The sequence below is a fragment of the Syngnathus floridae genome, chromosome 1 (assembly GCF_059516105.1).
Source record: "Syngnathus floridae isolate MCC-2025c chromosome 1, RoL_Sflo_1.0, whole genome shotgun sequence".
NCBI lineage: Eukaryota > Metazoa > Chordata > Actinopteri > Syngnathiformes > Syngnathidae > Syngnathus > Syngnathus floridae.
This window is the reverse complement of record NC_142413.1, coordinates 14,945,386-14,969,818: the sequence shown is the minus strand read 5'-3', so window position 1 is coordinate 14,969,818 and position 24,433 is coordinate 14,945,386. Positions and strand designations below refer to the sequence as shown.

General features: G+C 40.5%; 1 protein-coding gene across 7 annotated transcripts; it reads left to right on the top strand.

Moving 5' to 3' along the window:
• Positions 1 to 173: 173 nt before the first annotated feature.
• Positions 174 to 20,524, top strand: arhgef37 (Rho guanine nucleotide exchange factor 37). 7 transcript variants are annotated; one of them, XM_088375172.1, is made up of 18 exons: positions 174 to 318; positions 736 to 799; positions 3,632 to 3,813; positions 4,088 to 4,137; positions 5,319 to 5,697; positions 6,785 to 6,914; positions 7,112 to 7,259; positions 7,327 to 7,526; positions 7,615 to 7,745; positions 8,832 to 8,936; positions 9,023 to 9,136; positions 9,215 to 9,384; positions 9,729 to 9,876; positions 9,956 to 10,084; positions 11,012 to 11,207; positions 11,387 to 11,574; positions 13,674 to 13,920; positions 19,876 to 20,524. In XM_088375172.1, exons 5-17 carry the CDS (start codon positions 5,332 to 5,334, stop codon positions 13,887 to 13,889), a joined length of 2,241 nt encoding a protein of 746 aa, XP_088231298.1. In that variant the 5' UTR covers positions 174 to 318; positions 736 to 799; positions 3,632 to 3,813; positions 4,088 to 4,137; positions 5,319 to 5,331; the 3' UTR covers positions 13,890 to 13,920; positions 19,876 to 20,524. The 7 variants fall into 7 exon arrangements, with proteins under 7 accessions (XP_088231298.1, XP_088231320.1, XP_088231289.1 ...); XM_088375194.1 differs by lacking the exon at positions 19,876 to 20,524 and adding an exon at positions 14,836 to 15,830; XM_088375163.1 differs by lacking the exon at positions 19,876 to 20,524 and adding an exon at positions 4,974 to 5,072 and having other exon boundaries at positions 13,674 to 15,830.
• Positions 20,525 to 24,433: the final 3,909 nt, after the last annotated feature.

The window sequence follows — 24,433 nt, the reverse complement described above, 5'->3', positions numbered from 1 at the left end:
TATCGCCCCCTAAAGTCTTGGTGGACAAATAAAGAACATCACTAAAAATATTCAATTTACATTGGGGGTATCACGAAAATGGTCTTGGAGACGTTTACAAAAAATAATTATAATTAAAATAATAAAATAATAAAATTTAAATGTTATTGAACACATTTAGTCAGTGGTTTTATTGACCAGACATCCCGTTTGTCAGGTAGTCTCGCGAGTATGACAGGCGTAATGCGTGATTGACCGATGAGGTGCGCGACTGCGCGCGACTTCAGAGTGACAACAAGAGCCGAGGGTTTTGTACTTGGAGAGAACAACCGAGACAAGGTAACGAAAATGGTTTTATTCTTTGACACAAACGCTCTTTTCACACAGTTTTACAGACAAACGACGCTGCTTTCGGTACTCGAACGAACAGGATTTGCTTGCATTGAATTTTTTTTTTAAATAGAAATAGATACATGTCAGTCATTGTTCATACATCTCACTATTTTATGGTTTTAAAGTATGTATATAGTGTTTAAACCCATTATGCTGTTTTGTGTTGTTTCTTGTAGTTGACACTTGAGTGATCTGTTGTGTTGTCCACCTGTTCCTTGTTGTTGGTCATTCTAAGGCGTAGAATCTACGCGCAACTCTCAGATTCTAATGGCATTTAACTCAATAGTGTTCTTAACGATTGCAATGACAATATGGCTGAGTTTGCAAAATACCAAATGTGTTTTGTTTTCTTTTTTTCTACAGCCGGAGCTGCTGTCATTCTTCCTCAGGAGAAACCATTTGAGAGAAGAACCCTTTAAGTTGACAGGTATCTGATACAATAAACTTGAACTATTAAGACAAAAAAAAGGTCATAATGTCATGATAATATATTTTTTGTGTGGAAACAATCGAGAATGCTGTGAGAACTAATTCATTATATAAGATGATGATGATGATGATAGAACTTTATTCATCCCACAGCGGGGAAATTTACTTGTCACAGTAGCGCATATGAGTGCAAGAAAACAAGTGCCAACATTTCAAAAAGGATAAATAACAGACAAAGACAAGTGCCGCTGGTAGAGACGAAACACAATTTTTCTCATAATATTTGTGCTTGAGAAAACCTTTTCTTTCAAAGCTCATCATGCAATATTTATACTTTTCGGGATCGTCATCTGACTTTTTCTTGCAGTTTAGACGGGCACTATTAGGTCTTCATTCTTTAATATTGCATTTGCAACTTTATCCTGTATATTTTAATATTAAAACTCAGTAAAGTTACAATTTATAATATATATATTCTTTCATTTGGCATTATTCACAACTTTATTTTTGTAATATTACTAAAATCTAAAGTTTATTCTCAATATAGTTCTCTTATTTTCTCGTATATTAATATTTAATTTTCATAAAATTACTGAAGGACACATTGTCGTTTAAAAAAAAATACTTTTTGATGTGAACGCTAAACACTTCCTGAATGTACAGTTAACGGAAGCGAAGTTGAATATATGGTAGTGAGTTGTCAAGTAATGCTAAAGTTTTTGTCTTAAGGGCGTTTAGTCTTTAACTGAGCTAAAATCAGCACTGATGAGTTGTCAGCTTCAGGAATGTCGTCCTGCAGCATTTCGAGCTCTCCGGCACCATTACTAATTCCTTCCTTGTCTCAAGACCATGATTTTCATCAGGCAATATGGCATTGACCAAATAGATACATATGTCCCTTTCTCTCTGAAACAACTTGAGTGGACTGTGTCAAGTGGCATGGTGGTACAAGATGGTGTAAAATTAGGTATTGAATTTGGCCCAGGCACATTGGCTATCCCAAAACATGTAGTAGTTCCAAAATTTCACCAGGAGATGGTGTTAAAGCTTGACATGGGGTGACTTGATGGAAATTAACAAATCTAATAAATTAAATTGTTAGCAATTGGGAGGACACAACCTGTTCAAACACGTAGCAATGCACATTTTTGGAATATGAGTTTGCTATGCCATAATTTTAAGATGTAACAGCTTGAGCAATATCAATATTTCTGTTTAAGTTGGAGGAACCCATTATTATGTTAAGTATTATTATGGGTTGAGATTGATCTTTATTAGACAAGATATATGTATATATATGCAATGTTTTTTCCAACCTGTATTTAACATTGGTGTTCCATCCATACCTGAATATATTAAGTTGAGAGGAGACATTAAGGGCTAGTAGGGAAAGAACGAGCAAAACAGGAAACACCTGCATCCGGTGGCCGTCGGGCGCAGTGATTGCTGCTTGTAGCAGGGTTGCCAAGACAACCAGAGGTGCAGGGATTCTGACTTTTCATCTACATATTCCAATGAGGTAATGTCAGAAGCCTATAAATATGATGCCCGAATGCAGAGCGGGGGCTTCTTCTTCCTAGTCAGGGCGTTAGCCGTGATGCTGCCCGGAGTAAAAGAACGAAGATGGATTTTTCATTCTTTTTGAGATTGAACTAAAATCTACTAAGATGAATTTCCAGAGTCTTCAAATTGGACTTGGTCAAATTTTAAGCTTCGAGGAAGGCCAGAGGAGACAGCCGCTCCGGGCAGAAAGGGGAAATCGCCAATTTTACTTTTTAGGCTACGCTCCTCACGGCCGGAACCTTTCCTAGTTTTTAAACATAATTCGGATTTTGGAACAAAGGAGAGCTGATCACTCGACTTGTTCAACCAAATAGGTTTTTTGACCTTTAGTCTCCTCTTCTGTTTTGAGTGGGTGAGTCTTGTTTTCTTTGTTTTTTCGACTTGTAATTCTTTTGCTTGCTTATTCATTAAATCTCTTCTTAAGCCTTAATTCGGTTATCGATTATTTCGTAGTAACTATGTTGAGCATGGTTTTATATGTAGTAATTACAACTTTAAAATGTTTTTATTCCCCTATCGTAGTCATTCTTTAAAGCCGTTCAATTCTTTTTAAAGTGAAGACAGGTTTAATCCTTAACATCAGGAATTGTCATATCTGGTTCGAAGTAGTTATCTTGAGCTCAGCTAGGGCGAGGGCGCTCTAGTAAATTAACGAATCCTTGAGGTCTTAACAAATACATCTAAAAATATCCGTAACATAACAACAGCTTCAAACAGAACAAAGGGGAGCCATCAATACGATGCGGTCACTTCGAAGTCTTGCCTCGAATTGAGTTACTCGGCTCGAGCTTCGGGTGACTTGAGAGGGATTGGCGTCGTAAAGAAATTAGATTGATTCTGGTAGAGTCAATTTAACTCGGGTGGTTAGATTACGGACGAATCCCCTAATCCCGGCTAAGACAAACCCGTTACCGGGAAGCCGGTGCCACTTTGATAAATAGCGCGCGTTTGACAACTGTCAAGAGCCCCAAAGTAAAAATAGAAAAATTCATGTGCACAATCACTCCTCTTGCCAGTTATTAATGGAAGATTGATTAATGGAATGATTGGCTCAGAAAGTGACATCAGAGTACCTTACCAGCTGCTGATGAAAACAATAAGAGGCATTTAGACTGAAAACACTAACATAAAAACTGACCAACAGTTTTGGATTACAGTTTGTGACACTTTTATGTTAGCGTACAGTCACCAATAGAAAAGAGTGAATTTTTTTTTTCCACACATTTTTTCTGCTGTTATAAATCTTATTGATATTGTCTCTTGGCAGAACAACATGACTGGCCAATTGGGAGAATATGGGACGTCCTGCCATGCTTTTGTCTTCCCCAGGGGACTCTGACGTTTAATCAGGCCCTTGCCGGCCTTCCGGTGGAGAGGGTGGGACGGCAGAAGTTCTGATTGGTCCTCAGCTGCCCTGAGGAGCTGTCAGCGAATCGAGTTTGTGTCAGGGTGAGTGTCACTTCCTCTTCCCTGTGCTGGCTGCTGCAGTCAATCAGCTTATTGTGCATGAATGTGTGTATGGGGGGGGTGTCCCTCCTGTTTTCCTCTACCAAACAGCCGGCCCACCCTCCTTTCCACTCCCATCCCCCCGCACACACACACTATGGTGAATCAACACTCACACACTCGTGCCACATGAGGCCATTCTGTGAGTGTGTATTTTTGTGTGTGAGTCAGTGGAGAAACTTAAATGAGCTTGTGTGTGCTTGTGTTTTCCATACAGCAGCAGAATTGAGAATCATCAGAGCTACGCTGAAAAGTCTTCTTCATAAGGTTTGTGTCATTGTTGCTTTGTATTTTGAGTACGAGAAAGTACTTTTGCATTGTAACTAGTTGGTGTAAAAGCTCCCTTTACTCACTATGTTTGCTGGACTCCTCCACATGGAGCCACATTGGGATGACAGAGTAAGATAGAATAAAAGAATAAGATAGAATGCAACGAATATGCATGATGGAAATGGATAAAGTTTTCCCTAATATTAAATAATACAGACAATTTGATACGGGGTGAACCTGTTGCTGACAAAGCTTTGTTATTAGCTGGAGAGGAAATTTTTTAAATTCGTGTTACAACATTAACACATACAAATTTTTTGAACCGCATATTGTATTATCTAGTGTTAAAAAACAAATAAGATCACTATTAGTTTGCTGAGAACAATCAAGCTTTTTGGAATGAATTTAAGATTGAGCATTGCCAGCAAAATCAGCTTTCTGGAATTACTTAGAAACCTTAACTAATGCCCGTCAACCCTCACCCTGGCTTGAAAATGTCATTTGAAACACTTGATGCTAGCATGAAACCACACTTTCAAACTGCAACCCAGCCTTGAAACCCTCATTTGAATTGCCAAGCTTTATTTGAAACCCTAGTCCAGGGATGAATTAGAATTAATAGATGAACTCCTACTTGTGGAAGCTGGCTCAAAACCTGTTGATTAAAGTGACAAGGTTGCTTATGATGACTAATTGATCAATGTTATTCCAAAGTAACAGCGACTTACGGGACATGTCGTCATGAGAAATCACAGTGTTGAGCTAACAGATGCTTGAAATGAGTTACATGATTGTGATTTCCTAAAATGTCTTATGATTCATTCACGCATTAGATTCGAGTCACCGCGCTCGTCGTTTCGCAGTCGCCGCAGTACTAATTGTCACAGCGGTGCGTCCGCAGATGCTTTGTCAACGTCTCGCTCGGGCTCCTGGTGAGTTAAGCTCCTAATCGTTCTAGCTTCCCACTTCCATGACAAAACCTTAGCGACTGCTGCTTTCCTTTGTGCATCCAACAATAACAACAAAACCTCGTCACCTGTGGATCCCCCCTGCCCCTCTCTATGCGCTAATCAAAGCCAAGCCACACCACACAATTGTACCTGTTGTCTATAATTAAACAGACTTTGTACCCTGTGCTACCATATCAATAAACGTGATATTTTATTGTACTCAATTAGAGTGATCTCCATCATGGAGGTGCCGAGGATGCCTCCGCCTGTGCCCTTACCCCGCACAATTTTTAATCCCTCTCGGTCCCCGGGCGCTATGAAGAACCTCTCCCTGAGCAAGCCATCATCGGAAGAGGAAAAGATTCAGGAGGAGAATGATCTCGAGGACGATGCATTTGGAGAGAATGAAGACGAGAAGAGTGCAGATGTGACCATTTCCTCAGTGGAGGAGGTGGACAAGATGGCGGAGGAGGAGAAGGCAGCAAAGGAGAGGGCTGCACAGAGGCAGCTGATGTCCGTTCAGGAGCTGTTGCAGTCTGAGAGAAATTACCTGAGAATGCTGCAGGTCAGCGCCTTCACCATCAGGAACAACCTGCAAAAATTACAGGTACAGCATACCAAAATGTGTTGGTGCAACGTGATGCCCGTAAATGCAGAAACATCTCGCCAGGTAACATTTTTGCAAAGCTGCTTTGCTGTCAGTCGGTGAGCCATGGGCATGACAATTAGTATGCCTACAAAACCTGCAAAACCTAAGTTGTCACGTGCTGATAGCTTCATGTCAGTCGGTCCCAATAATACTCGAAACCAAATAGAAAAAAGGAACAAACTACAATACAAACAAGGTCAGAGCAGAAATAGTAACAAAAAAGTAGGAAACATCCGAATCAGTAGAACACGTCGGCCACTTGGCTGGATTCCTCCACCTGTGTGATTTTTAATCACAGTGTAGCTAATGAAAGATGTTGTAAAGTGTAATGGAATGTGGCTTTATGGAAATGATAACACACAATGGAGATGCTATTTAACCGTGTCAGAAAAAAAATCAAAATAAGGAATTGGGTGCTGCTCAAACAGAAAGTAACAAGCAGGATTTATAGTGAGTGTACATGGATAGTTTGGAAAATAATAAGATGGAGTGAGGAGTGAAATGTCCTAAACATTGTGAATGGTGAAAAATGGCCTCATTTAGACAATGTTGCCATTGTGCAGCATTGTTGAATGCTCAAGTTGTGGGCTTGTTTTCTGGGCACAATACAAATTGTTCATTATCTCACTGGCCAACTGTTTGCGCATCAGACCAACTCAAAAGCTGCGGCCCACATTGTTTCTTTATGACACTGAAAGAACAGCTTATTATTGGCAAACTATGTGTACCATAAAAGTTGTTAAACTAATGTATGGTAAATTATTGGAAGATGCCCAGTGAGAGATTAACAGGCCAGTTTTGCTGTTTTTTTCTCACCAGCATACAAGTGCTTGCTAAATTTGGTGCAGTTTGGATTTGGCTAAAGCCCTCAGTAAGGCCATGTCATCCTCTAAAAGTGTAATTGTGCTACTGACAACTGGTGTTGGCAGAACAATTTAGTGAACCACACTAATAAATACCAAAATGTCTTGTGAACACAACATGAGTGAGTGGGCCTTTTGTTGTTTCACAGTGTGTGTCTTTCTGTATTGTGTGTTGGTCACAGCCTCCGTTGGCTAACTTAGACAGCATGTTCCTGTATGTTGAGGATGTGATGGACGTGTCCAGTCGGCTGCTTAGTCTACTAGAGCAGAAGCAGCTCCAGCCCGGAGAGCCGCTCTTCCTCGAGGCACTGTGTAAGTAGGAACCCCTTTATCCTCTGGCCAGCTTTTATGTTCACAGCACACTTGATCTGTGGACTATTGAAACACACAACATGGTTGTAGAAGTTGAATTCATGATTGTAGGTTTCCCCATGGAAAGGTTTAGTTCTAACTAACAATCCATGGACCTCAAACCCACCCTAATTTCCCCTTGTCTGACTTTCCAACAGGTGACGCGTTCCTCAGCCTGTCCTCTGATATCGAGGCAGCCTACAAGGAGTACCTATCCAACTACAATCGCGTCACCATGGTGGAGAACTCCTATAAACAGAAGGAGGCGCTGTGGGACCAGATTGTCAACGTCATCAAGACATCAGCGTAGGTTTTGAAATGTTCACAAGACAAAGGTTCCTGACTCCCTGTCCTCATTTATGTAATTCCACAGGCCTGAAGTGAACGCCAGCTCGCTGACTTTCTTCCTGGTGATGCCTGTGCAGCGGATAGCCCGCTACCCTCTCCTCCTGCAGACAATCCAGAAGCACACGGACACACAGCACCCGGCGTACTCGCTGCTGGAAAAGACGGCACACACCTCCGTCGCCATAAACTGTCACATCAATGAGTTCAAGCGGTTCCGGGAAGTTGGTGAGAAGCTCTTAAAAGTTCTCAGCACATCTGAGATCAGCCGACGGGATGAGTTTGAACTCTTTGTTTGTTCCTGGCGTCCTCATAGCCGACAAGTACAAAAAGAGTGAAACGCTGAGCATCATGGACAAGATCAATCGCTTGAATTCGCACAGCATCGCTAAGAAAACAGCCAGGATTGGGCAGTTCATCAAACATGAGACAGGCATGGTTCCCAAGGTGACACGCTCACGCATCAAACACACACTATAGCCGGTGGGCCGTGCAGCGAAAATAGTTTCAGTTTTTAATGTCCATCATCGGGGCTGGGGGGTGAAAATTTGATGAAATGGTGTCCAAGAACCTTCTAAAGAACATTCCAGTATTTTTTTGTTCACGTGCATAAATGTTACAAGTACTGTTCCGCTAAACTGGGCAACTTGACTTACCTTCTGATTTTTCCCAGGATCTTTCTACACATTTCCTCCAGTTCATGCGAGGAACATATGAGTGTTCATGAGTGTTAGTGTTTTTTTTGTTGTTGAAGAAGAATTTTATTGTGTATGTATTTTTTTTTAAAGGACCACCCTGAACAACCCAACGGAACTTTCGAGCAACATTCTGTTCGGAAACTCAGAATGTTATTCAAATGTGCCGTTGAGTCAGACATTCAGTTGAGCATATGCCAGATAGTAAGCAGCTGCATAGCTACGGACCGCGGGACAAGGCTGATGAAAGATTGGCAAATACTAATTTTATTATTATTATTATTATTTTATTGTCTTAAATCATTTAACCTTAACTGTAATTGCATCTTTAGCCAAAAGTACAATCCTAGCGGATTGTAGCAGGATTTCTTCTTTGTGGTTAAAAAAAAAGAGACAAAGAAGAACAAGAAGATGACCACAGATGTACAAAGAAGAAGAAGAAGCAAGACAGTCATGGCCACCAACCAATTTTTAATTAACGTTTGTACTCATTCATGAAGAAAGTTACCTAGCCAAACACCTGCTTTTACTTTGGGAAAGAAAAGGCGCACCAGTAACCGAATCAGTATCAAAACTATGACTGATGAGTACAACATTGATCTCTCTTCTGTGAAACAATTATATTGTCTTATTTTTAACCACTAAACAATACCAAATCAGCAACAATAATGTAGCTGATAAAACAGTAAAAGGGGAAAAGTTTTGTAATACACTTTCATTCCAAATATAATTTTATCTGATTATTCTATTAATCCCTAGTATAATCAATAGAAAAATCGATTGTTGAACTATTTGATAGTGACAGCCTTTGGTACGTACTGTTTGTGTTCTGTTACAGCTAGTGGATGAGGAGTTTGATGCACTCGAGAACTTCTTTTATGTGCTTGAGCATGGCATCTTGCAGCTACTGGACAATGTGGAGCTCTACCTCCATCACCTCCAGGTAGCTACACCTTGCTGGACCAACTTGGCATTGGAATAAGTTGACGTGCAAGAACAACATCGCTATCTTCTTTGTTTGATGGTCAGACTTTCCTGGACTGCAAAACGGAGGAGTTTGACCTGGACATGGATGGCGAGAAGGTGCCCATTTGTTATAAGGAGATCACCACTGGACTCAGACAGTGGATCCTGCCTGAATTTGTGAGTGACAAACCAGCATCAACTAAAATCACGTCAATATATTGTTGATAACTGACGTGGTCGCTGTTTGCCACGCAGGAAAAGAGGATGAGGACGTTGATCCACAAACCTTTGTGTGCACTACGTGACCTCCTGGCAGGCCCAAGGAACTTGATCCGTAAGAGGCTGCACAAGCTACTTGACTATGAAGTGATTGAGGCAAAGCCTTCCCTGAGCTACGACGAGCAGGCTATTGCCAACACGTATAGGTGAGAACTGGCATGCTTTAGGTACAGAAATGACATCATGGCCGTTCTCGCTTCCTCCTCCCCTCCATCATGGGATTCAATAACCAATTATTGAAAGTTTTTCTGGGGTCTATTTAAGATTAACTTACCTTCCTACCAACTTTCATCTTGCTAAGGACAACTAGCGAGGATGTCGTTTTAGGACATGCTGAAAATGGGTAAAATGTCATTGTCAAGGCAAAATTGCAGACGTGTCGTGTCAGGCATGGATTCTTGAGACTTTTTTTGACATGCCTAGCAAATTTCTTGTTGCTAACTAAATTAATGTGGGTCCTAACAGGAATGTTCTGGTACTCTTAATGCAGGACAATGAACACGTTGCTCCTCAACGAGCTTCCCAAGTTCAACACCTTGGCGTTGCAGATGATCTGGAGCATGTTGGGAACGTTCAGCTGCCTCCACAAAGACCTTGCCTCCGACTTGCAGCAGCTCTTCCAGAGTTTCGCTCAACAGGTACCAGTCCCATATTGGAGCCAAGACCTTTTATGGCTGTTTTCACTTGTTCCTACCATGCCTTTTATCTCCCACCCAGCTTCCTCACAGCTCTTTAAACACTGCTGTATTCTGGGAGTGGGCTGAGACGGCGGTGCTCGAAAGGGCGAGGAGGCTGGATACTTTGTGTCAAAGTGTGGAAGAGACGCTTTTGCGGCCCTCCTCTCTGGTCCGTACACACCTCAACATATTTTTTTACCTGCTTTATTATTCGTTTTCTATTTACTACAGTGCTACCTTGACCGACAAATATTTCACTTTCCTAGCAAGGATAGCTTGCTTACTCTTCTCCTTTTTGAGTTGTTTTGACAATAGGCAACCATTTGAAAGTGGTCAACCGTTATCTACAGCTGACAGGCCAAAATGTTTGGTATTTTCAATTTAAAAGTGCTAGTTCATTCAAAAAAAACTTCTAAGCTACATGTTTTCCATATATAGTAATTTTATAAATTGTCATATTAATTAATTAGTTCATGCATTCTTTTGGTTACTCTCTGAACATTTTGAATAAAGTAAAAAACAAAGTCAAACACAAGTAAAACGTGAAGAATTCAAGTTCAAAACATTTTTAAGAACCATGAACAAAAAAGACAAACCCAGGTCAAAAACAAGAGATAAAGTAAAAAAATAACAATGTTAAAACAAAAATCAAATTCCAAGTCATAAACGAGTAAAATTTCTAGAAATTTGGCAAAATAAAACCTACAACGTTAAAGCTCGTCAAAATTAATAACCGAGTTAAAAACTGTCAAAAACTAAAGTCGGTGACAAGTCAAATTAGTCAAGGAATAAATCAAAAACCTCACCAAGAACCAAGTTAGCAACTACATGAAGAACAAGTAATATGACGAAATGTAAATGTAAAACAAGCTTGATGGATTGAAAGCAATTAAAATGGCTTTAGAAGTACAAGTAAGTAGGAAACTTTAGTCGTTGGACGTGTGAATACTATAAACTGTAATTCAATGTGAACCAAACAAGGCGCGATCATCTTTCCTGCTCAGTCACTATCTCATTGGCTAACATGATCAGTAGGTCAAGCTGCATGACATTACATGACATTTTTCTCCCCATCTTTACTATCTGCTTTGGTCAGCCATTAAACTCGTCCTCGCAGCAGCGACTCCAGCAGCTGACGAACAAGCACAGTTCCGGCAAGATATACCAGGTGGTGAGCACCGTGGTGGGCAGCCGAGACTTGGACCTAAACCTCGCCAAGGGAGAACTAGTGGCCGTCATCAGTCAGGCAGATACCCGCGGAGACAAACGCAGATGGCTCGTGGATGCTGGGGGTGAGTGGTTGGCTGCTGGTTGAGAACCAGTCCAGAACAAGTGTAGAACAACCAAGTCAAAACTAGCTGAGATATTCTCCAAAAACCCATCAACAGAAGCAAAACCAGAACCTCCCACACCAGTTGCATCAAGCTGTGTCTAATAACCTAACAAGTGTGGTTGCGCTTGTGCCCTGCAGACAGACGAGGCTATGCGCCGGCCTCCAAGTTGACCCGCTATCACCAGGCCGAGGAGGAGCCTCCACCCTCGCCTCATTTGAACCTCCCGCAGGTTACCGGTGGCTTCAGAAGACACTCATACACATCAGAGCTCCCACACACGACTGCAACAGCCACTGGGCTGGCTTTCAGCCAGCCATGCTTCCAGGTGACCACACTCATCCTCACACGCACATTACTGTACAGTTAAATCAGTTACGGCTGTTTACAGGGCAGGACAATATTTGAGCTGCTGGGTGTGTTATTGCCCTGCATTAATAAACAAAACACAAAAATCCTCCTTCGTCACCTTCCCTGCAATAGTGGCATATTTTTCATGATGGAATCAAAGGTAGTGCAAATGAAGTAGTCTGGGCCAAAAAACTGATGAGCAGCAGTGTAGTAGCTTATAGGATCATCAAAAATATAGAGCGCTGATACCAGTACGAGTACTTGAATAGTCACCAACACTGACACTAAGCACTAGTGACTAGTACTTTCGATACATAAAATTTCCCACAAAAAACAGTCACAGTATTTTTTTTTGAAAAATACCTTTTATATCCCAAAAAAGCAATTTAAATTTGTCTGAAATTAATGGTAATTTTCTATTCTTCTAATTTCTGGGCTTCTGATTGTAAAACCACAAGCGGGCGGCCTATACTGGTAACAGTCATTGTTGCGAGTACCGATACTATGAACTAAGGCTGGTATCCGCACTGATACCGATATTTGGTATTGGGTCTCGCCCATCACAAGAGCAAATAAGTACTGAAGTAAGATGAAAGTCTCTCAACAGGTCTGAGGTGAACGAAGGTGCTCAATTTCTGAGGGAGGGGCAACTCCTTTTTTGCCATTCCTTAAAAAATCTGTAAGACTTTAACTGGTGAAAAATAGTAACAATGGTTAATGGTAATGAATTTTACGTATTTTCGCTTATGTAAAAAACATTTACTTTACAGGGTCTTTAAGAAACAAACAATAGCAAGTCTGAAATAGCAAAACCAGCCCCCCCTCCAAAAAAAAACAAGCCAAGAGCCAGATCAATAATAGTTATCATTACGAAGTGCGTACATTCAAATAAATCCCTCTTATAATACCCATAATAGTCGGCCGGTTGCCTGGCTCTCTGCACTTGAGTCAATAAACCCCCCCAACTACTTACAATCCATAAATAAAGCAGGACTTCAGCAATGACATTTAATTATATTGACAATAATAACATTATATAATAGTGTTTATATGGTGCAATCTGAAATTACTCCGACACTAGCAAGTGTGACTACTGAGTGTGTGCATTTGTGTGTGATTGATTGACGTGATGTCATGTGTGTGTGCGTGCGTGTGTGCATGTGCGTGCGCACGCGTGCATGCGTGTGTGTATGATGCAGTGCACTTCCTTATCGCCTGTCAAAATGACTGAAGGTTCAGGTGACCTCCTCCGGTCACCCCTGAGCCTTCTCTCATGAGAGACTTGCACAATTTGAGGTCACATGACCGTGATAATGACAACAAAGAGTTCATTTCAGGAAACAGGGCCGTTCATTTAAGCCCAAATGCGTTATGTTTGAGAGAGCCTTAACTTCCTGGCAACATGCCGTCACTGTCAGGGAGAAAATAATGACATCGCTGTCAAACGCCATGTACAGTAAAGAAAAAGAATATATATAGCAATAAAAAAATTAAAAAATAACCGTGGAACAATGTTGTGAATAAACACAGAAGTTCAAAACCAGAAAAAGAAACTGTCCAAAAATAAGTGAATAAACTAAAAACAAAATCCCAAAGCTTATTCAGCAGCCGTTTGACTTTTGTACAGAGCAGTCAAATGCATTCCCATTGGAGCACTCCAATATGTTAAGATGCTAACACCAAAAACTGTTGGATGTAAGGCACTTACATGCATTTCTCACTAATATGCAAGATGTAAATAAGCCTTGCTCTGATTGGGCTGCTGTTCTTTTTAATTGCAAGAATTGTTTTTTCCTCTGGTTGCTAGTTCCTAATATACGGACCTCTTGTGGCCACTACGTCTTCATTGTTATTCTTTCCTTTTTTGTGGGGTGCAATGGAAATTCAGCGGGCCATTGGCAAAGTTGTGTCCGGTCAGTTCACCCAGGTGGAAAATTGTTTTTTCTCCTCTATGCCGACGCCCAGCAACCTTGCGGCTGTTTTTCGAATGTAGTCTTCTATATTTTTTATTCCTCCTGCATGCTGAGGCCACACAACCGTGTGGCTGCGACTGACTGCCGCCCGGTGTGTCTATAGGTGTTTGCGATGTATGGCTTCACAGCACGAGGGAACCACGAAGTCTCTGTGGCGGCAGGCGACCCGGTGCATGTCCTCGAGCCTCACGACAAGCGGGGCAACCGTGAGTGGAGCCTGGTGGAGGTGCGAGGTCGGCAAAGGGGCTATGTGCCCTCCAACTACCTGGCCGTGGCCCCCATCCCGGGCGCACTAACCTCCTGCCAACCATTCTGCTAGAACATCTGCTGTGGGCGCTCGTGTGCAAAAGGTTAGCTGACATCATCAACCATAAAGAAATAGATGTGTGTTAAATACTGGCTGCACACAATAAACAAAACACTGGTTACAACTCTTCGAACCACGGTGGGGGGGGAATTTTCAACAACAGAAAAATTGAAAAGGCAAAACCAAGTCTAGCAGTCAAAATGCAAATGAATGTATACAGACAAGAACCAGGTTAAAAAAAATTAAGTAACTGTGTCAAAACCAGTCAAAAGAACACTCAAAAACTTAGTCAAAAACCAAGTCAAAATCTGTCCAAAAAAAGTAAATATAGGTTTTAGATAGTTCTTGACATTTTATGACTCTTTTAGATATGTTTTGTCATGATTTCTGATTTGTTTCCTCACTCCTCTCGACTGGTTCTTGCCTTGGTTTTCGAATTGGATTGGACTATTTATTGCTTTTTTTTTTTTTTTTTTTTTTTTTTTTTTGATTGGTTCTTTGACTTTGTTTTGGGCTATTCATGACTTTTTCACAGTTTTTTTACTTTTGTTTCTTACTTGTTACCTTTTTTTTGGTTGTTACCTTTTTGAACAAAGTCTTTGTTTTTTTTAACTTCATCTTTGACTGTTTTAGGCTAATTCTTGACTTGGTTTTGAATGATTCTTGAAATGTTTACATAACTGTTGCTCAAGTCTTTTTGACTTGGTTTCAACGGTTAACTGTTTTGGGCTACTTTTTTTTTTCTTTCTTTTTTTTTTGCTCTAAACACTTGACTTCACTTAGTATATGACTAACTTAATTTGTTTTTTGATTTTGATTGTCTGTCCTGAGAGGTTCTGTTGAAATTCAGCCAGTGGTTAAAAGCTCAGAAAACATTATGTAGTCCCCCACCCACCTAAACCATCCTCAGTGGTTAGTTGTTAGAGATGATGGGCTGTGTGTGTGTGTTGTTAACCAGTTAGCAGCTACAGTGGCGCCACTGCATGGACACTGAAGGACCTAATGCTGTTTTTTGCTATGGAGATGACTCAATGCCTTCCACATGACTGTGAAGAGACGCTGTAGTGAGATGTCGGTGAAATGAAGGAAACGCTGCAGATTTTGCCTTCTGTGTGCATTTTGTATCATAGTTTTTGTGATGTTTAGAGGGACTTTTTTATGTTATTACATTAGTGCACTAAAGACATGTCAGGATTTGGTAGGACGGAAATTGTAAATATAGTGATGCCTTGAAGTACTTGAGTGACTGACTTGCAATTCTTTTTAAGTTGTCAGACTTAATTTAAACCTGTGTGTACAAACTTGAGACAGGAACATTAGTTTTCCAAATGTAAACAATTTAGCACTAAAATGTTTTGAGGTATTTGTCACTCCCAGTTGAAGCTTACTATCAAACTAAGTAAATGTATACAATGTCAGGTCACTGTGTATCTAAAACAACTACATAACTCCGCTGATTAACAGCAAACCATACAAAATCCCATTGATATGCAAACAATATATGAACACAAACGGAAGAGCAACACGAAGAGCAAACCAACCAGCTGGCACATATACAGAATGACTAACTTTATATTCCTCGTTTCCCGGGTAATTCATAATTCCCACTTTGCACGATAGAAACAAACAAAACTTGAAATAATCCAATAAATATAATATTCAAATAATCTAAAACTAGTTTTAGTATTGCAAATAACGCAAACACAGAGCTAAAAATTTGATTCTGCATTCTGTTTTATCGCCCTGATGCATGCGGGAATATTAATAACATTGCACAGTGTGTGTGTTGCCAGTATTAACACAAACGTGTACGCTTGTGCTCTAAATTTGTATATCTGTATTACTGTTTTTTGGGTGTCTTATTAACTTATTGGAGACATTGCAAGTGTCCATTTCGTTGAATGTAGCAGCACGCCGATGCTAAAGATACTTCAATAAAGCTATGAAATCCAACTCATTCCACACGGTTTTGACTTTGGAATTCTGGCTATCATTCTTTAAGTCACACTCCAAAATGCAGAATTATAATATCGCCAAGCATTTGCATACGTTGTCCAGGAATGTTTGTTTCATTATTTCCATAACAGAATTCCACTTAAGTTGATACCATAGTAGAACATATGTATTAAGAAAATCAATGATAAGTTTAAGGACTGCAGATGACTTGAGCACCCGTAGTTTGACGTTTTGACCATTTGATAGAAGCTCATAATTTCAAAACCTGTGTTTTGTCATGAATGCCCTAAAGAAATACAAAATGCGACCGTTGTATTGGTTAAAAAGTTAAGAGTTAAAAATATAGAATCTTAGGACAATATTGGAATAGAATATCAAGGTAATTATGAATAAAATATTTATCAAAGTAAGTCATTTTGCATACCTGAAATATTAGTTCTAAACAATATAACGTTTTTCATTTGATTGAATAATTGGTTATTTATGAATAAAGGGGTTAACAAATTGAATTATTTGAAAAAAACACTACAATAAATACAAAAATAACAGTAAAAGAAACTATTTTACATGCGTTTATTTTACATATAAATCATTTGATTTTATATGCTGAATTTTTAGCATGATTTTTTTTTATTTGACCTATACACCACAATTTCACATAGCTTGATATAAATATAAACAGAATAATTGTATTCTTCTAATTATCAGTACCAGCTATTTAAAATAAGTAATTTAGTGCATTTTACAATGGAAGAAAATTGAGCAGGTTTAAGTTATCGTAGGTGTGGCCCTCTGACACGCTCAGGTTTTTCATGTGGCCCCTTGTAGAAATTAACTGCCCACCCCTGGTCCAGAGAGATTATTTCTGTTGTTCAAGGTGTCAGCTATCATGGATAACTGGCGTTGTAACATGTTCAACATTTGTGTTGCCCCTTAAATTGCCTATGTGTGTTTTTTATGTGTGTACGTGTCAACCTCGATGTGCTCCTTCATCAGCCATTTGCTACAAAATGTCTTCAGGCATCTGCTGGCCGCTGCTTGTCTGCAGATGTAGTGTGCGCGTGTGTGTTGATGCAGCAGAGTTGCACGTGTGTAACAGTAACAGATCTCATTCTATAAATATCTGATCCTCCAGCTGAACGCGGGCTAAAAATAGAATTTGTCTCTCAGAGCCGCCCCCTAGTGGAGCGCAGAAGAAGTGCACTGACTTGATCTTGAAACGCAGTCAGTGAATTCTTTGGTGAATGGTATTCAAAGACGACAAGTAATCACCTGAATCATTTTGTAATATGATTGTGATAAGATAATTTTAATTACAAATGTGTCGGTGCCTGTGTATGCGTGTCTGCATGCAGAAAGACAACGGTTAACCAAATGTTGCTAATGGAAGCCTCTGGGTGACAGCCAACCATCTGTGCCGCTGCATGCAATGGTGTGTGTGCGTGTGTGTGTGTAGATGTGTGTAAGTGTACGTGCGTGTAGACATGTGTAAGTGTATGTGCAGGTTCATTTCAAATATATTGATTTTGTTATTGCTGTACATATGAAGATAATGACAAAATAAGGTCAAATAGTTGAGAAGTGTACTGTACTTCATTACACAGACTCCACCTTTTTTAATCTTGATATGGTTAAAAAAAAAAACTAATACCAAAACTATCAAAAAAACTAACACAATGTACATACAAAGTACTAAAATAAACGAACAAAATCTAACAAACCTGCTGTAAAGATCAAAACTAACTGAATAAATAACAATTTAGGACCAAGTAATGGACTAAGTAAAGTCTGTTTGAGTGTGTAGTTCACCAACTGACATGATTAACTAACTAGCTAACCAAGTAAATAACTAACCAACTGGCCTAATAATAAACTTATTCTGACCAATTTACATATTAATCGCTGAATGACAAACCAGATAATTCACTGAATGGCCATCGCAACAACTAACTAACGGAATGATTGACAGAAATAGAAAAATGGTCCAAGCCTCTTTAAAGACTTAAAAAAGGTAGCAGTAGCTTGGGGCTTCTCAACTATTCTTACTCAAGGACCCACAATTGTCTTACAAGACGCTTCCTCGACTCATCACGTCCAAGCTCCCAAGAGCACCCTCTGCTGATAGCGCCACCAGACTGTAATGTGTCTACAAAATTGTAACAGGCTGACGCTGCAATTGCACAGGCGGCGGCGTGGGTGAGGCTTGATGCAGTGTGACGTGTGCTGCTATGTGTATTAATCCTGTGTACTGCAGCCCTGTCAGTGCACATCTGTCACCAAACATCTGTGCACTGTGCCAAGCCTATCTTTGTCTACAATATGTGGCAGAAGTAAGACACCTAAAAGCATGTCACCTTTTTTTACAAGCAAATTTAATGGAGACGGTAAATTGTACATAGTACATCACAGATACTAAATCTCAGCAGTATATCTACGTACATACTATATTTCAATATACAGTTGAACCCTGGAAGTCAACCACCTCGGTATGCCACATATTCGTTTGTTTGACACTTTTTTTTTTTTTACTTCTTGACAGCATTAGCAATCAGTTTGACCTGCCCTACTCCTCTTTGCTCTCCTTTTCATCCTTCACCTTGTTCGCCTTCTTTTATCTCCGCACACATCCTCCGCTGCCCATGTCATTCTTCATCCATTTTCTCCCTCTTCTCCTGAAAAAGAAGAGCTCAAAGCTTCATGTCAACTTCATCTTATCCTCTCCAACCAACCTCTCTTCAAACTAATAGTAATGGATTACCATTACCTTTACATATAGTGTGTGTTTGTGTGTGTGTGTTGTGGGTGGGGTTACCATGGGGGTTATTGATGGCACTGACCTTCAGCCTCACGGAATGATGGGTGTCCTGCTCAATAATAGATTGGACGCTCTCCCATCAGCCGGCATTTGTCCATGAGAGAGTGACAGATATATGAGGCTTTTTATTCGCTGCGTCTCCAGGTCGATTTGGTCCGCGGGCACCTGATGTCGTCCATGTACATTGTTGTTGTTTTTTTTATATTATTAGTATGCTGAATTCGTCATGTTGAAAAAGTTTAAGCAAGTTTCAGCATCTAAGATTGCCCTCGAATAGTCGGTTCAGTTGCTTTGATTGTCTAGTTCCTTTGGTTATGAATTGGTGAAATTGTTATATCAGGGGTATTACGTTGATATATTATAAATTATATTGACAGATGTGGAGTCAAAGTCAGGCAGTGTTGCTTAATTTATTTTTTTCTGCGAGCGCCATTGCGGGGTCTACGAAACAGTGTGCCCGCTGCCTACACCTGCCAGGGGTTACCGGGAGCTTGACCCCTTTGTTGTTTTTCCACTTGAGCAGCATAGTGTGTGTGTGTGTGTGTGTTTCTGTGTGTTCACATTAAACAAACACACCAGGACTTAACCTTTACACCACGTTATGAAAACACACAATGAGGGGGCCTCAATATTTTTGTGTGCACGTGTGTGTGTGTGTATGCACATATGTGTGCGTGTGTGTGCACACGCGTGTGTGTGTGTGAGTGTGTTATTAGTCCGTCACACAGCAGTGTGACCGTTACATGTACTATGTCATGTCATGTGCATGTGTGTGTTTTGTGGGGAAGACCAGAGGCTTTCTTGTTTTGAATTCCTTGACGCCAACTGTCATAATAGACTTGTAAGTGCTGCGAGTGTGTGTGCATGTGTCACATTAAAGAGGAAAACTACCAGAGGCAATCACAACACCCTCATGGCCTTGGAAATGAACTTGTCATTATTACATAATTACACAATGAATTTAACTGGCCCCAATTATACACTAAACACATTTCTGATTACAGTGAGATATGACCATTATTATTTTAGTACTGCGTATACTCGATAAATGTTTTGTGCTTCATTTGTTGTGGTGAGCTGTAAGAGTTTTCTTGTGAAGTATGTATATTGGGGGGTAAAGAGTGTTGGATTAAAGCCAAATGTCCTTTACCGGTGATCACTTCTTTTGCTGTCGGTATTCTTTGACCATTATTTATGCTAAGCTACGCTGGCCTCTCCTCTTCGCAGCCCGTGGAGCATCCCCCTGTGCGACTGTGACATCATCGATCCAGAAGCGAGGCGGCCTTCAGACGGCCTTGGAAACAGCAATCGCTCTTACTCTCTCTCTCACACACATGCACGCACAACACACACACACAGACGTACACTTGCACACACGCACATACACACACACACACACACACACTGGCACACGTGTAATGTCCACCCGTGATCAATAGCAGTGCTAATGGGAAGCTAACATACACACACAGACGCACACACACGTGCACACTGCTCTGTGTGAAGAGAGAGGATAACGTCACTAATTTGGGAATAACCTTTATATTTTAAGTTTTGATAGTTCTTTTTTCACATTTTGGTATTTCTATGTATAGGATGAAGGCACTGTTTCATGTTACATCTTTTTTTTCTTTTGGTGATTTGAGATACCTAATTTTGTTTCTCATTGCATTTCTGTACATTACTTTTAAATGTTTCAAATGTTTTAAAGTTTTCTGCTTATGTGTTTAGACGATGTATTTTTCATTCTTTTCAAGTAATATTGGTCAAGTAATATAAATGTAAACAAATCAAATGTTTACTTTAGATTTTTTTATGTATTGTGTTATAAGTGTTGTAAATGTAAAATATATACTATAATAATTATAAATAATAACTGTATACAGCGAGTATTTGATTAAATGGAGAAAAACAGCCATTTTTAACCAAAACATTTAAACGCATATGAATAAATATTCAAATAATTTTAGTATTTATTTATTGATTACATCCCCAAGAGATTTTAGATTGGTGTCAATATGAACGTGGTATAAAGGCAGGTTGGATTTGACCTTTGAACCCTGGCTCTCTGCCTATTGACCTCATACTACTTGCATGTTGTTTATCATTCAAAAGTCAATAGTGCTCTTGTCTGTTGACATTATTTTAAAGCCTCTCTCGGGTAGCAGGGGATGCTAATTCAGGAAGGCTTCCTATTGGCCGCCTGCGAGGAAGAAGAAAAAGACAATGAGGAGAGAAGAGAGAGAGAGTGATGAGTCATGTGACTCAGCGGCACGTGTAAAGCCTCTCCCTTTGCCTGTGCTTCCACTTGGATACAACAGACGCTCTGGACCAATCACGACGCGGCGTCTCTGTGTCATGGTGCTTAGCCGCCACCACCGCCACTCCACCCCCAATGTCACACTCCAAGTGCCTTTAACCATGTCATGCCTACAAGCAGCAGTCTGATTGCACTGGCTCAAAACATGAGCCATTCTTGTTTAAAATTTAAAAAAAATGATGCTTTATGTAAAAAATAAAGTTTAAAAGATTCAAAAGAAGTAAAGTAAATTATTGCTATTTTTCTGGGCAGCTTGGTAGAACACGGGTTAGGACGCCCACCTCCCGGTTTGCTCCAGCTTACCTGTATAAAGTTTGCATTTTCTCCCCGTGCTTGCGTGGGTTTCTCGAATTCTTTTTTGGGTGACATAGATGTGTCATAGTGTGTTCACCCAATTTTATGTTGATCAATAAAACAAATAACGCCGGCTAAATTTTTCCCGTCTTTTCAGAAATCGCTACAGTGTGAATTTGGAGGGTACAATATATTTTCAGAGGATGGAGATGATTGTGAAAACTTGTGCGTTTTCAAGCATGTTGAGGCCTCCTAAACTTTGATTAACTCGTGGAAAGAATAACTATACAGGCACAGATCCAGAGTGATGATTTTTTAATTTTTGGAGCAATGAGAACAATGCTGCCACTTGTGGCCAAAGCATGTGAGTGCTGTTTGCTGCAGTCAGCCTTCTGTCATAATGGCTCACTGGTGAGTCATATTGCATATAGTAGGCTTTCTCTCTCTCTCTCTCTCTCTCTCTCTCTCTCTCTCTCTCTCTCTCTCTCGCACACACACATACACATACACACACACGTTCATGGGATTAAAGGATGAGTATTGTCACTGTAACAAATGTTGGCTCTCTGCCTCATGATATAGTGCAAACAGTTTATGTATTTATTTCTATTTGAAGGCGTGTGTGTGTGTATGTCACTTTTTTGTCTGTGGGTGGATTTCAGCTTCTTCACCAAGTCGCCAAGTTGAAAACAAGATAAAAAAAAAAGGAAAATTAAGAAAAATCTTTGGAATAAAATCAAACCATAAAAACATACCAGAGATCGTGGTACTCAAGGTCATATTATAACATTTAGGGTTCAAGTTAGGCACCTTGAGCTGACAAACAACTGAACTGGTTATTGTTTTGGTCCAATTTTAAATCCATTTGCTTGTGTTGTTCTATTTGCTAGTTAGCACAAACCTAACCAGAGCTTGTGTCCTCGCTCACTTTGGCAGCATCCTGCAAGTGATCAAATTTCCTTTTTAACTGCTTGAACAGGTTAACAGTGAAGTAACAAAAGGACATTTGATCAATACACTTTCTAGCTGGAATTCGTATGTGTAAGTAAGCTGTGTGTGTGTGGGGGGGTCATGATTGGCTGGTAACCAGTTTGTGTGTTGTATTAACATAATGTATAACCCACATACACACATAGAAATACAAACAGGAATAAGGACTATAGAATGAAAATGATCCTCCCCGGGCACCAGCCTTCCCCACGCTCCAATGACTGAGAGATCCAACACAATTGTTTCCTCTGAGTACACACAAACACACACACGCAAGCATTGCGAGCAGAGGGGAGATATCCTCACATAACCTCTGCAAACTCATTCAAAATGCTGCATGATGACAGCTCATCTTACTTACTGCTCCAAAACGCAAACAGACAAAGCTGCACCTTAACACGCACCATCACACACACACACACACAAGCATGAGTGGGTGCACACACATGCTCACACTAACACACACGCACGGGCACACACACACACATACACGCACACACACACACACACACACACTGGTGAATTCCATTTGTATTTTTTAAATGTATTTATTTAATATTGTTGTATTCATTTAGCAGCATTTTTGTCTCGCTTAATAATTAAATGAAGACAGAAACTGCAACATTCACGGCTTCTCAATGAAAAAAAAGTTGTAAAATACGCACAGGTACATTTAATAGGCTAATTGTGCACTACATTAGAATATAGTACAAATTCACTCTCTTTACTTTACTTTAGTGTGAGTCTAAGCCCCAAGTCACTGATGTATCAGCACATAGGTATTATTGTAGACATATATTGTGTTCATAGATATAGTTAGTCAGCCTGTCTCTCTTGCTCTCTCTCGCTCTGTCTCAGACACGCGTATGTGCACTCACAAACTCAAGGACAAGATTTGGTGGCCCAAGGTCATGTGATTCGACATGAGCAACCAATATACTAGCAACCTCTGTGTTTTTCTGTGTGTGTGTGCGTTCATAAGATTGTGTGTCTAAAAAAAAAAGTTGATTCTTGTGTGTGTGGGTCTGTGGGTGTGTGTGTGGACATGCACCCCGACACGATGACATCCCGCTCATTTGTTTGGTTTTGTTTGTTCGCTGGTCAATGAATGAGCAGTGTGACCTCATTCATACCAGTCATTGATCAGCATCCCCTCTGAAAACTAACCCTCAACCTCATTTGCTGATATTACATCAATAACGTGCACGTGTTCAACTCACCAAAGACAAAACCGCAGTACCGTATTTTCCGCATCATAAGGCGCACTTAAAAGCCTTTACTTTTCTCAAAAACCAAAGCTGGGCCTTTAATAAGGTGTGCCTTTTGTGTGGACCGAATTCCCAAATCTGCAAATGCTCCTGTGTGGCTGCCGTAATGTGTAGACGTAATAACTACAAGGCACAATTGAGGCTTTCTGGAAAGCCGGGGTCATTGCCAAAGAGTAACGTCACAACCACAAGACAACGACGAGAGGGAACATGGCATGTTTAATGGCAAACTTGCCCAACTGTTTAATTTGGATACAGATAAGGACCTTTGACGAATTTGTGTATGAATATTGATTAACAGTAATGTGAGTACAGTACAGGTTAAATAGCGCCCTACATGTGGATTAAATACAGAATACCCCCCCGCAAGGCGGCTCGGTGGTGCACTGGGTAGCACGTCCGCCTCACAGTTAGGAGCGTGCGGGTTTGATTCCACCTCCGGCCCTCCCTGTATGGAGTTTGCATGCTCTGCCCGGGCCCGCGTGGGTTTTCTCCGGGCACTCCGGTTTCCTCCCACATCCCAAAAACATGCTTGGTAGGCCGATGGAGCACTCCAAATTGTCCCTAGGTGTGAGTGCGAGTGCGAATGGTTGTTTGTCTCTGTGTGCCCTGTGATTGGCTAGCAGCCGGTTCAGGGTGTCCCCCGCCTACTGCCCGTTGACGGCTGGGATAGGCTCCAGCACGCCCACGACCCCCGTGGGGACTACGCGGTTCAGAAAATGGATGGATGGATGGATACCCCCCAGCAATTGAGTCAGCGCCTTTTAATACAAAGCACCTTATGGTGTGGAAAATATGGTACTTTCACACTGGACAGTATCATTACAACCAAAAACTTAACTCAGAAAATGTTAAAATTTGGGGCGTTAAAATTTTGTTGGAAACCTTAATCCCTGTCTTGAAATCAGACTCA

What these genes read in the sequence shown, in the direction of transcription:
- arhgef37 (XM_088375172.1), top strand. Translation starts at nt 5,332, where the DNA reads ATGGAGGTGCCGAGGATGCCTCCGCCTGTGCCCTTACCCCGCACAATT. An exon ending in GCTCTTCCTCGAGGCACTGT is followed by an intron (nt 6,915 to 7,111) that starts GTAAGTAGGAAC and finishes ACTTTCCAACAG; the next exon opens with GTGACGCGTTCCTCAGCCTG. An exon ending in AACGTCATCAAGACATCAGC is followed by an intron (nt 7,260 to 7,326) that starts GTAGGTTTTGAA and finishes GTAATTCCACAG; the next exon opens with GCCTGAAGTGAACGCCAGCT.